This window comes from Carcharodon carcharias, chromosome 3 (genome assembly GCF_017639515.1).
Source record: "Carcharodon carcharias isolate sCarCar2 chromosome 3, sCarCar2.pri, whole genome shotgun sequence".
In the NCBI taxonomy this organism is placed as follows: Eukaryota; Metazoa; Chordata; class Chondrichthyes; order Lamniformes; family Lamnidae; genus Carcharodon; species Carcharodon carcharias.
Genome location: NC_054469.1, coordinates 155,160,874 through 155,173,644, shown reverse-complemented (window position 1 = coordinate 155,173,644; position 12,771 = coordinate 155,160,874). Strand labels below are relative to the sequence as shown.

At 41.2% G+C, this 12,771-nt stretch overlaps 1 protein-coding gene across 6 annotated transcripts in view; it reads right to left on the bottom strand.

The window, feature by feature from the left end:
- Positions 1 to 12,771, bottom strand: part of LOC121275839 (sodium bicarbonate cotransporter 3-like) — a 242,370-nt gene that overhangs the window by 63,282 nt on the left and 166,317 nt on the right. For all 6 annotated transcript variants that reach the window (XM_041183535.1, XM_041183537.1, XM_041183539.1 and 3 more), the window contains one exon: positions 172 to 277. In XM_041183535.1, coding sequence (XP_041039469.1) covers positions 172 to 277 — 106 coding nt within the window. The remainder of the gene's footprint in view (positions 1 to 171; positions 278 to 12,771) is intronic.

Genomic DNA, 12,771 nt, shown 5'->3' with positions numbered 1-12,771 from the left:
AAACTGACGCCACAGTTTATACAATAAGGTTGTTAGCGAAGCACACTCAAACACAGATTTAACTTTCCTTATTCTGTACAAGGTAGTTAATGAGCTCTATTTACTGATATATGAATAGTTGGAACGTTAATGTATATGTTGAGGTTTACCTTGTTGAAACATAATACTCACTGAAACTGAGAGATTCCTCCATGAAATATTATCTGCAGATTTATTTTCTCGATACCAGATATCAAGAGTTTTATTGGAAGGGTTAGATGGCTCAACACAGGCACACCTAAGAAAATATTTTTACCCAATGAAAAACATACATTTTTTTTTAAACATTACTAAAAGTAAATGGAAATCACAAATTGTTTATTTCCGACTAACTAATTTTATCCATGGTTGGTCCTTGGATTATAAAGCAAAAGGTAAACCGACCTCAGTAACTCCCCAATACTTATTATTTATTTATGTCCTGGGCATGCAAAGAGAAAAAAAAATATATCCACTTTATCTATTCAGGATTTCAACTGTTATGTTATCCATTACCACTGCAAATATAATTCTGCAGAATCTTTCATACATGAACATTGTTGTATTAAAAATGAACTCTTGACTGATCAACCAAAATCTACCCATCAAAAGGATAGTGAATTCTTTTAAAGTTTACTATCTGTCCAAGACATCTATTTGCCCCAGTTGTAATGTAATGTATTAAGTTTGAAACAGTAAAATTATATACTGTATGGAGAGACGTAACCCGATTTAAACTTAATTCAAAATATGGTGTCTCTTTTTAGATATGTTAATTAATAATGGCTGGGTGACACACACTGTTTTCATATTTCGGAGAAGTGGAGGGCAGCTGTCTTCACTTATACAGACATAAAAACGAACCAGGATAGACTGCATAATAACAAACACACTTGTATTTTTAAGCCCTCTCATAATCTCATGGCTTCTCAAAATGCTTCACAACCAATGCACTATTTTTGAGAGGTAGTCACTGTTAACACAAACAATTTGTGCGTAGCAAGGCCTCACAAAACAGTAATGAGATAAATGACCAGATAATCAGCTTTAATGATGTTGTTTGAGATAAATATTAGCCAAGACACCGCGAGAACATCCGCCTAGCTCCTTCAAATAAAGCTATGGTATATTTTTGGGTCTATGAGAGAGCAAGTGGACAGAAACTCACCAGCAAAATGAATTGGATGAATTCCAAGAAGTTGTAATGCTCACTAACATTATTATCGTTATTACATTATGTAAACTATAAAAAAAAACAATGCAATAACAATTTACACTTCTGGCTTGTAGCTACTAAATGAGTTTAAAAGGACAAAGTAGCATTTGTGGTAGATGTGCACGATGAACAGCATTATCCTTCAGAAAATAACACAGGCCAAGAAAGAATGATACATCTGATGTCTTGTTTTCCATCGAGGGGTACAAGTCACAGTGAGTTCGCTCTTTTTTAAAGCTGGTAGTAACAAAAACCCTACTACAACAAATGCAGCTTCCTTGTTCAAGAAAGGATAATAAGGACATTCCTAGTAACTGCAGACCGATCAGTTTAACATCAGTAGTAAAGTTTTAGAAACAACAATCACAGAAAAATAATTAACAGGCACCTGAAGGGATTTGAGTTAATTAAGGAAAAGCCAGCTCGGATTTGAAAAAGAGGCAGATCATGCTTGGCTAATCGAATTGAATTTTTTTTGAAGTAACAGTGAATGATGAAAGAAATGTAACAGTTGTTGTCTATATGGATTTTAAGAAAGTGTTTCACAAGGGACGTCATAAAAGGCCAAGTAACAAAATTTAGCCCCATGGAATAGAAGGGTCAATGTCAGTTTGGATAAAAAGTTGACATAAAAACTGAAAACAATGTGCTGTGGTAAATAGTTGTTTTTCAGGCTGGGGGGTGGTAGGCAATGGTGTTCCCCAATACTATCGGGATCAGTGCTATGAGCATTGCTTTCTTGGTATGTGTAAATTACCTAAATATTGGAATAGAGTAAAATTTCAAAATTTGCTGATGATACCAAACTTGGGAGGCACGGCAAACAGTGAGGATGATACCAATTGACTGCAACAGGACACAGGTAAGCTAGCAGAATGGGCAGACAAGTGGCAGGTGGAATTTAATGTAGAGAAATGAAAGCTGATGCATTTTGAAGGAACAGATAGGAAGAGGCTATATATACTTAATAGCAATTTTAAAGAGTGTACAGGGACAGAGAAACATGGGGGTTCATGTGCACAGATCTTTGAAGTGGCAGGAAATATTGAGAAAGTAGTTAGCAAAGCATTAGAAATCTTGGAATCGAGTACAAAAGCACAGAAGTTGCTGAACATTTATAAAGCTCTAGCTAGGCCACAATGAGAATAATGTGTCCAGTTCTAGTCACCACACTTTAGGTAGGTTGTGAGGGTCCTTGAGGGGTTGCAGAGGAGATATACCGGAATGGTTCCAGGGATGAGGAATTTTGGCTACTAGATTAGGTTGGAGAAGCTGGAGTTGTTCTCCTTGGAGCAAAGGCAAGATCCGACAGAGGGATACAAAATTGAAAAAGCTGTTCCCATTAGCTGATTGTAAAAGGATTAGGGTACACAGGTTAAGATTTGGGCAAGAGATGCAGATGAAATACAAGGAAGAACCTTTTTACACAGTGAGTGGTAACAACCTGGAACTCACTGCCTACGAGGGTGGTGGAAGTGGAGATGATCAATGATTTCAAAATTTCCTGTACTTGAGGAAAATAAACTCTCAGGGCTACAGGGATATAGCGAGGGAATGGGACTGACTGGATTTCCCCACTGATAGCTGACATAGGCTTGATGGGCCAAATGGTCTCCAATGCTGTAAAGGCTCTGACATATACCATTTTATCATGCCAAAATTTCTCAAAAGTATTTGGGGCATCATACTGTATGAACAGAGGCTCCCAATTAAATATTGGGACGACTGAAGCCAACATCTTCAGTTCTCCCCGACAACCTCATGGACTCTGTCCCTTTCGTCCTCTGAAATTGAAACAGACTGTTTTAACCTTGGTGTCATAACTGAACCCAGGATGAACTTCTGACCACATACTTATGCCATCTCCAAGATGTCTATTTTCATATCTACAGCATCGCTCAAATCCAGCCCTCGCAGCACAAATGCTCCTGAAACCTGCTTCCATGCATTTGCTCCCTCTCGATTTGACCATTCCAAAGCACTCCTGACTGGCTGACAACCGTCCCGTTCATTCTTTACCCTTGCTCGCTAACCCTACATTGGCTTCCAGTTAAGCAACAATTTCAAAATTCGCATCCTTTTTCCCAAATTCCTCCATGGCTCAGCCCCTCCCCATCTCTGCAATCTCCTCCAGTCCCACAAACATCGGAGATACCTGCATTCCTTAACTCCAGCTTCATGAGCATCCCAGATTTTAATAACTCCACCATTACTGATCATACCTTCAGCTGCCAAGATTTAAGCTCTCAAATTCTTTTCCTAAACCCATTACCTTGCTTTATTCCTTTAAGACATTACCTTAAAACCTACCTCATTGACTGAGGTTATGTTTATTTGCAACAACATCTCAAGGATGCTGCGAGCAAATTTTGCTTTATAACGCTCCCATGAAGCACCTTTGCTCATTTTATTACGTTAAGGTGCTATATAAATACAAGCTTTTACTGTTGTAGAACAAGGCAACATAGGTCCCCCAGTGCAAACTTTGCAACGAATACATCACCAGCACCACACATTGTCCACCTCAACCACCAACTCAGGCACAGAGTGCAGACCTGAAGGGAGATAGGAGCAGCAGCAGTGGCCGCATATAGTCATCAAGGAAATATCAAAGACGACTTCGCAGGACAGCAGGAAGGTGGCTAGCTTGAGTATTACCATGGTCTTTTTTTCCCCCTAAATTAGGGCAGTGAGTTGGAATTTTAAAAAACTTATTGGACCACTATGTTTCAAGTTTGACAAATTTTAAGTTTATGTATTAGGCTTAAGTCAAAGTAGGTCTTAAGTTTATTTCTGGTAACTTTAGATGGCAGCCTAATAGATGCATGACAGGATATCTCAGTGCACAAGCTGTGCCATGTAGGAACTCCAGGATGGTTCTTATATCCTGAATGACCACATATGCAGGATGTGTCATGAACTGAAGGGGCCCAAGCTCTGGGTTTCAGAATTTGAAAAACAGCTGGTGTCGGTGTTGTGAATACACTTGACTAAGAGCTACGTGGGCAGCACATTTCTGGAGATGGTCATCCTGCAGATTAAAAGTGTGCAGCCTGAAGGGCATCAGTTGACTGCCTTAGAGTCAAGGAGGTCCAAGCAGGGAGTGCAGAAGTCCCAGGGAAATCCCTCTCTCCAACCAGCATTCAGTTTTGGACGGTAAAGGCAATGATTCCTCCGGGGAACACAGCCTACAAGTCTGCAGTACCACAGATGGCACAGATATACAGCAGGTGGTCATGGTGAGGGAGGGGGGAGGCGATGATGGGGGTGGGAAGGTCATGAAAGCAAATAGTGATAGAATATTGAAGTCAGGGGAATACGTAGGCATTTCTACAGCTGCATTCATGACTCCAGGATGAGATGTTTCCTCCTCAGTGTCACGGCCAAGGATATTACTAAACAGCTGCAAATTTAGGGGGGGTTGGTGGTGGTGAACAGTCAGAGGTCATGGTCCATATTGGCACCAATGACAATAGGTAGAAAGAGGGAGGAGGTCCTACAGGCAGATTTTAGGAACTCAGGAAATAAATTAGTAATTAGAGCCTCAGTGAATAATCTCTGGATTACCCCCTGTGCCCTGGTGAGTAAAGGAATAGGAGGGTAGCGTGGATGAATGCATGGCTGGAGAGTTGGTGCATGAGAGATAACTTTAGATTCCTGGGCTGGTGAGACTTGTACAAGCTGGACAGATTGCGCCTTAAATCAACAAGGCAGGGACCAATATCATAGCAGGAAGTGTTCAAGCAAGCTTGGCAGGAGGATAGGAATCTGAGCATAGATTCAGGAAGGAGAGGAACAAAGCTGGAAATACCAGGCAGAAAACTAGTAAGTGTGTGTGAAATGCCAAGAAAGCAAGGTTAGAACAAGACAAAAGAGCTGTTCAGTGATTAGTGGTATGTACTCCAATGTAAGGAGATTAATGAATAAAGCAGATGAACAGAGGGAGATCAGATCAGATACTTGGAAGTAGATCATAGCTATTGCTGAAACTGGCTCAAGGAAAGGAATGGCAGTTCAATATTCCTGGTCACAGGAATTTGTCTTCAAAATACACTATGAATCTCCAAAATGTCGTGGAAAAATAGAAGAAAAAATATGTAGGCAAATTGCTAAGAAGTGCAAAAACAATAGGGCAATAATAGTAGGGCACTTCAATTATCCTAACATTAACTAGGATAAAATCATCAAAGGAATAGAGGGTGCAGAATCCTTAAAATGTATTTCAGGGAACCTTTTTAGCCAGTACGTAGCAAACTCACCAAGAGACAAGGCTGTTCTGGACTTGATTTTAGAAAATGAAATTGGGCAGGTGTGAGGGGTACCAGTGGGAGAGTGCTTTGCTGTTAGTGATCTTGAGCAGTTAAATTTAGCGTAGCTATAGAAATGGACCTAGAAAGACTGAGGTTAAAAGTTGTAAATTGGAGAAAGGCCAATTTTATTAAGCTATGATATCGTTGGCAAAACTGGACTGGAATTAGCCACTTTCAGGTAAGTCAGTGTCAGAAAAGGTGGTGGTATTCAAGGGGGAGGCAGTGATGGGGCAGAATAACATTCCACAAAGAAAAAGGGTGGTGTTTCTAAATCAAGCCCCGTGGATGTCAAAAAGCATAGAGTAGGGTATCACAATAAAGGAATTTGTCAAATACTGAGAGCTCAATACTTGGTTCAAATATGGACAAAAGAGCTGAATTCCTGAGATGAGGTGAGAGTGATTGCCCTTGACATCAAGGCCGCATTTGACAAGAGTGTGGCATCATGGAGCCTTAGCAAAACTGGAGTCAATGGGAATCAGGGGGAAATCATATCGAGCACAAAAGAAGATGTAGTTGCTGGAGGTCAGTCATCTCAGCTCCAGAACACCACTGCAGGAGTTCCTCAGGGTAGTGTCCTCGGCCCAACCATCTTCAGCTGCTTCATCTTTGACCTTCCTTCCACCTTAAGGTCAGAAGTGGGGATGTTCACTGATGATTGTACAATGTTCAGCACCATTTGCGGCTCCTCAGATACTGAAACAGTCCATGTCCAAATGCAGCAGGATCTGGACAATATCCAGGCTTGGGCTGACAAGTAGCAAGTAACATTCGTGCCACACAAGTGCCAGGCAATGACCATCTCCAACAAGAGAAAATCTAACCATCAGCCCTTGATGTTCAATGGCATTACCATCACTGAATCCCCCACTAAGATCCTGGGGCTTACCAACTCAGTTTCTGGTCAATGGACTAGCCATATAAATACTGTGGCTACAAGCGCAGATCAGAAGCTAGGAATCCTGTGGTGAGTAACCCACCTCCTGACTCCCCAAAGCCTGTCCACCATCCATAAGGCATAAGTCAGGAGTGTGATGGAATACTCTCCACTTGCCTGGATAAGCGCAGCTCCAACAACAGTCAAATCTGGACACCAATAAGGACAAAGCAGCTTGCTTGGTTGGCACCCCATCCACCACCTTCAACATTCACTACCTCCACCACCAAGGAGATCAGTGAATAAAGCAGATGAACAGAGGGAGATCAGATCAGATACTTGGAAGTAGATCATAGCTATTGCTGAAACTGGCTCAAGGAAAGGAATGGCAGTTCAACATTCCTGGCCACAGGAATTTGTCTTCAAAATACACTCTGAATCTCCAAATAGTCGTGGAAAAATAGTGGCAGCAGTGTGTACCATTTTAAAAATGCACTGCAGAAACGCAACAAGGCTCCTTAGGCAGCACCTTCCAAACCCACAACGACTACCATCTAGAAGGACAAGGGCAACAGATAGATGGGAACACCACCACCTGGGAGTTCCCCTCCAAGCCACTCACCCACCCTGACTTGGAAATATATCACTGTTCCTTCGTTGTCACTGGGTCAAAATCCTGGAACTTCCTCCCTAACACCATGATGGGTGTACCAACACCACAGGACGGCAGTGGTTCAAGAAGGCAGCTCACCACCACCTTCTCAATGGCAACTAGGGATGGGTAATAAATGCTAGCCAGCCAGCAAAGCCCACTGCCTGTGAATGACTAAAAAAAAACTCACCATTTAGTTAATATGCTTCTCTTTTATTCTTCCTGCCAAAATGGACAATTTCACATTTTCCCATACTATACTCCATTTGCAGATCTTTGCCCACTCACTTAACCTATCTGTATCTTTTTGGAGCCTCCTTATGTCCTCTTCACAACTTACTTTCCTAGCAATCTTTGTGTCATCTGCAAATTTGGCAACCATTCCATTATCCAAGTCATTTACACAACTGTAAACAGCTGAGATCCCAGCACTGATCCCTGTGGCATACCACTCATTACATCTTGCCAATCTGAAAAAGACCCAATTATGTCTACTCTCTGCTTTCTGTTAGCCAGCCAATCTTCTATCCATGACAATATGTTACCCCAATACTTATATTTTCCGCAATAACCTTTGGTGTGGCACTTTATCAAATGCCTTCTGGAAACCTAAGTACAGTACATCCACCGGTTCTACTTAATCCACAGCACACGTTACTTCCTCAAAGAACTCCAATTTAAATTGGTTAAACACGATTTCCCTCGCACAAAGGTAATGGCATATGGAGGAATAAGGGAAGGGCATAGTTCTTAATAAATAATTTGTGGTAGCTTCAGGAAGAGGGGGATGATTCAGATATTGTGAGCAAAGAGGAGTGTGAAATATTGGGTGGTATGAACATAATGAGAAAGGAACTATGTGGGTAAAATATTGGAAAAAATTCCTAGAGTGTAAATCAGCACTTAGAGACACAGACTAATTAACAGTCAGGATGGATTTGTTATGGAAGGTCAGGTCTGACTAACTTGATTGAATTTTCTGAGGTCGCAAGGAGGGGTTGATGGGGATTGTGTTTGATGTAGTCATATGGATTTTAGTAAGGTCTTTGACCAGGTCCCACATGCAGATTGGTCACATAAATTAAAAGCTCGTGGGTTCCAGAGGAAAGTGAAATTGGGTCCAAAACTGGGTCAGTAGTTGGAAGCAGCGGGTAATGGCAGAGAGATGTTTGTGTGACTGGAAGGCTGTCTCTAGTGAGGTTCCACAGTATTGCATCCCTTCCCATTTGTAGTATATCCATTATTTTGACTTAAATGTAGGGGGCATGATAAAGAAATTTGCATGTGATACAAAAATTGGCTGTGTGGTAGAAAGCTGGAGACCACAGGAGGATATCAATGAACTAGACAGGTGGACAGGGAAGTGTGAGGGAATGCATTTTGGGAGGATGAAGGTAAATGGATAAATGGTAAAATGCAGAGAAGGGGTAGAGAAACAGAGGGAGCTCTAAGTGCTTGCCACAGATCTCTGAAGGTAGCAGAACAGCTCAGCTTGGAGACATACCCATGTAATCCAATTCCCATAGAGGGATAAGTGCAAATAGAAACCCATTGAGGTTAGGTGGCAGTAATAACATCCTTTCACAGTATCTCACTGAAAAAGGGCAGCGGCTGGCTGAAAGACAGGAACAAAAGAGCTTCTGCTGTGGGAAAGCAAATTTTTGTGTTAATGGTCAAGCAGGGTGCTTCTAAGAGTTTGGTTTCTGTTCAAAAGGGGAACAGAATAGACAGAACTCTTGAAGATTCAAGGAATGGAGAGTCACCAAGGTGTACCTTGCTGGTGATAATTGTATCCTGATTGTAACGATTGCCGAAGGACACTGGAAGTTTCAACTGGCCTGGCGGGGAGAAGTGAACCATTACTAAAGAGCTAGGAGAGACTGTGGGACTGTTTCTATATCTGCCAGAAGCATGGCACACAGTGAAAGGATTTCTTAAGGCGTATTTTGGTTGCATTAGTTAATGCAAAGTACCATTCTTTTTGCGATTCTGAGGGACAGGATTAATCTACACTTAGAGAGGCAGGGATAAACCAAGGACAGTCAGCATGGTTTTATTAAGGGGAGGTCATGTCTGACCAATTTGATTGAATTTTTTGAAGAGGTGACCAGGTGTGTAGATGAGGGCAATGCATTTGATGTAGTCTACTTGGACCTCAGCAAGGCTTTTGATAAGGTCCGGCATGGGAGACTGATAATGAAGGTAAGAGCCCATGGGATCCAAGACAATTTGGCAAATTGTATCCAGAATTGGCTGAGTGGCAGGAAGCTGAGGGTGATGATCGATGGGTGTTTTTATGACTGGATGCCTGCGTCCAGTGGGGTTCCACAGGGATCGGTGTTGGGTCCCTTGCTGTTTGTGGAATATATAAAATGATTTCGACTTGAATGTAGGAGGGTTGATCAATAAGTTTGTGGATGACACGAAAATTGGTGGGGTGGTAAATAGTGAGGAGGATAACCTTAGGTTACAGGAAGGTATAGACAGGCTGGTCAAATGGGCTGATCTGTGGCAAATGGAATTTAATCTGGATAAGTTTGACGTGATACACTTGGGCAGGACAAACAAGGCATTGGAATACATGATGAATGGTAGGATCCCGGAAAGTACCGAGGATCAGAGGGATCTTGGTGTGCATGTCCACCGGTCCAAGGTAGCAGGGCAGGTAGATAAGGTGGTTAAGAAGGCATACGGAATACTTGCCTTTATTAGCTGAGAAATAGAATATAAGAGCAGGGAGGTTATGCTGGAACTGTATAAAGCGCTGGTTAGGCCACAACTGGAGAACTGCATGCAGTTCTGGAATCTGCATTATAGGAAGGATGTGATTGCACTAGAGAGAGTGCAGAAGAGATTTACCAGGATGTTGCCTGGGCTGGAGAGTTTTAGTTATGAGGAGAAATTGGATAGACTGGGGTTATTTTCCCTGAAGCAGAGATTGAGGAGGGACATGATTGAGGTGTATAAAATTATGAGGGGCATAGATAGGGTAGACAAGAAGGAACTTTTCCCCTTGGTGGAGGGATCAATAACCAGGGGGCATAGATTTAAGGTAAGGGGCAGGAGGTTTAGAGCGTTTGTGAGGAAGAATTTTTTCACCCAGGGGTGGTGGGAATCTGAAACTCACTGCCTGAAAGAGTGGTAGAGGCAGAAACCCTCATAACATTTAAGAAGTATTTGGATGCGCACTTGCAATGTCATGGCGTACAAAGCTATGGGCCTAGTGCTGGAAAATGGGATTAGAATAGTTAGGTACTTGTTTGATTGGCACAGACTCGATGGGCCGAAGGGTCTTTTTCTGTGCTGTAGACATCTATGACTCAAACAGAATTTTACATTTACTTTCATTGTATTCAGTGCAAAGTCAACATAGCCAATTCTATTGCTCAGGTGGTTTTGGAAAAATAGATCTGTCTGTTACAGTCATGCAAAAGTTAACAAAGGTTAATTTGAAGGCTATGGCAGAGGAATTGGGGACTGACTTGAAAGTATGGGCTTAAAAGGCAGAGATTGTTGAAGCATACAAGACTTTCCCTTCAGGAAAGGACTTTTTAGAGTGGGTTCAGAAAGAATGTTTCCCCTTGTGAGAGACTAGAAATAGGGGGCACGGTTTAAAAATATGGGGAGATGGCAGGTGACTACGAGTTGTCTCACCAACATTGTTAGTAACAGGGCCGTGTTTGGCAATGCACAGAGAAACTAGGGATAAAAAATAAGATAAGGAATTTGATGATAGTGGGAGGAAATATCCAACATGAAGAACCTCACCAAGCCTCCATAGGCAGCACCTTCCAAAACCACAACCACTACCACTTAGAAGGGGAAGGGCAGCAGATACATGGGAGCACCACCACCGGCAAATTCCCCTCCAAGCAACTTACCATCCTGACTTAGAAATATATTGTCGTTCCTTCACTATTGCTGGTTCAAAATCCTGGAACTCCTTCCCTAACTGTATTAAGGGTGCATCGACACCACATGGACTGCAGCAGTTCAAGGCGGCAGCTAACCACCACCTTCTCAAGGGCAATTCAGGATGGGCAATAAATGCTGGCTCAGCCAGTGACACCCACATCCTATGAATGAATTAAAAAAACAGACACTCCTAAAAGTGAGAGGCAGAGTCTGGAGGGTAAGTTTGATTCAAAGGGGCCAACAAAATATCTTTGTCATTAAAAAAAAAAATACATGAAGGCTGAATGTTAGAAATTAAAAAGACTGCAGCATCTATGTGGTTTCACAGTATTCCTCCAGAAAATACTGCCCCAGTGTGTAAGGCTTATAATAAGTAGGGAAGATCTCAGGAAATTGTAGAAGCTGTTTGAAGTTGAAGTCTTTAACTTTTGTCTGGTGAGGTGGGAAAGGCAACTGATACAGGATCAGCAGAGTCACTCGGAATTCTCCCCAGAAAGTTTACTAAATAAAAATCTATGATATGGATATTGATAGAAAATGTTTACCCGTTCATTTGTAAGAGTTAATTTAAAACGTGATTTAATTACCCATCCTGAAATTGCTGATGTTCATAATTTGCCTATTGGTGATATGGTTTTCTTAGTAGGAAATGATGTTGCTGGGGATAAAGTTTCAAGAAAGCCTGTTGAGCCTGCTGAAACTGAAATTGTAAAGCCATCTGAATTCAAAAATGCAGGAAAAGTATGAGCCAGGTATAGAAAAGCAGATAACAGTACTGAAAGCTAAAGATAAAACAAAAGGAAAGAATGCTTTGAAGGAGAGTGGAAAAGCCAAATCCAGTGTCGTCATTTTAGAACTACAAGGAAGGATATGTGTTCTTGAATGTAAATTTAAACTTCAAAATGATAAAGGGGTATTTATTGCAAGAAAAGAATTAAACAAAACTCAACACTGTAGGAGGGCAAAAAGCAAGAAGGTATGAAGAAAATTAATGGGCTGAAAAGGAACATCAGACTCTGAACTGAACATTGAAATAACCTTAAAGTTCTCAAAGCAGCTAGAGGACTTCACTCAACAGAAAGAAGAACTACTTGCACAAAAGGACGCAGAGTTAAACTTGTGTCTCCTAGAAAATAAATCAAAAAGGTTAAACTGTGAAAACTTAAAGTGATCCTGAATTTAAACAGGTTGAGGTGAATTCAATTGTCCTTCATAGCAAATAAGATTTTTGATTGCTTGAAACTTTTTTCAAAGGCTTGGAAATTTAAAAAATACAGGGGTGGTAAGAAATGGAGATCAGGAGTTAGAAGCCTGAACGGAGTGGTTCAGACTGTTTAAAAAATGAAAACCCTGATGACAATTTGGTATTTGGCTTTGAAGAATAACAAAAGAAATTGCTGAAGCCAGAGGTTAATAAGCGATATGACAAAGGATTTCTCTTTAAACTTGAATGCACATCTGCCAGTATCCAGAAGCCAGATGATTTGCCAGCATTGTTGTTTTAGGCAAAGTTAACAAGATCAAACAAGTCGTAAAGCCTTTGGGCTCATCACAAATAAAGTACCAGGTCCAAACTGTGCACAATCCAAAACAGATTTTAAAAAGCAACACGAAGAATGCAAAACCAAGATACAATCTTTTAATCAAGAATCTGGAACAGCAGTACAGACTATGCAAAATGAGAAAAAGAGATTTTCTGCACAGAGTGAAAGCAAGTGAATCAACTAACAGTAAAATAAACTCTTTTTGCAAGAAAGTTGGGACTCTAAAGAACTCATGCAAG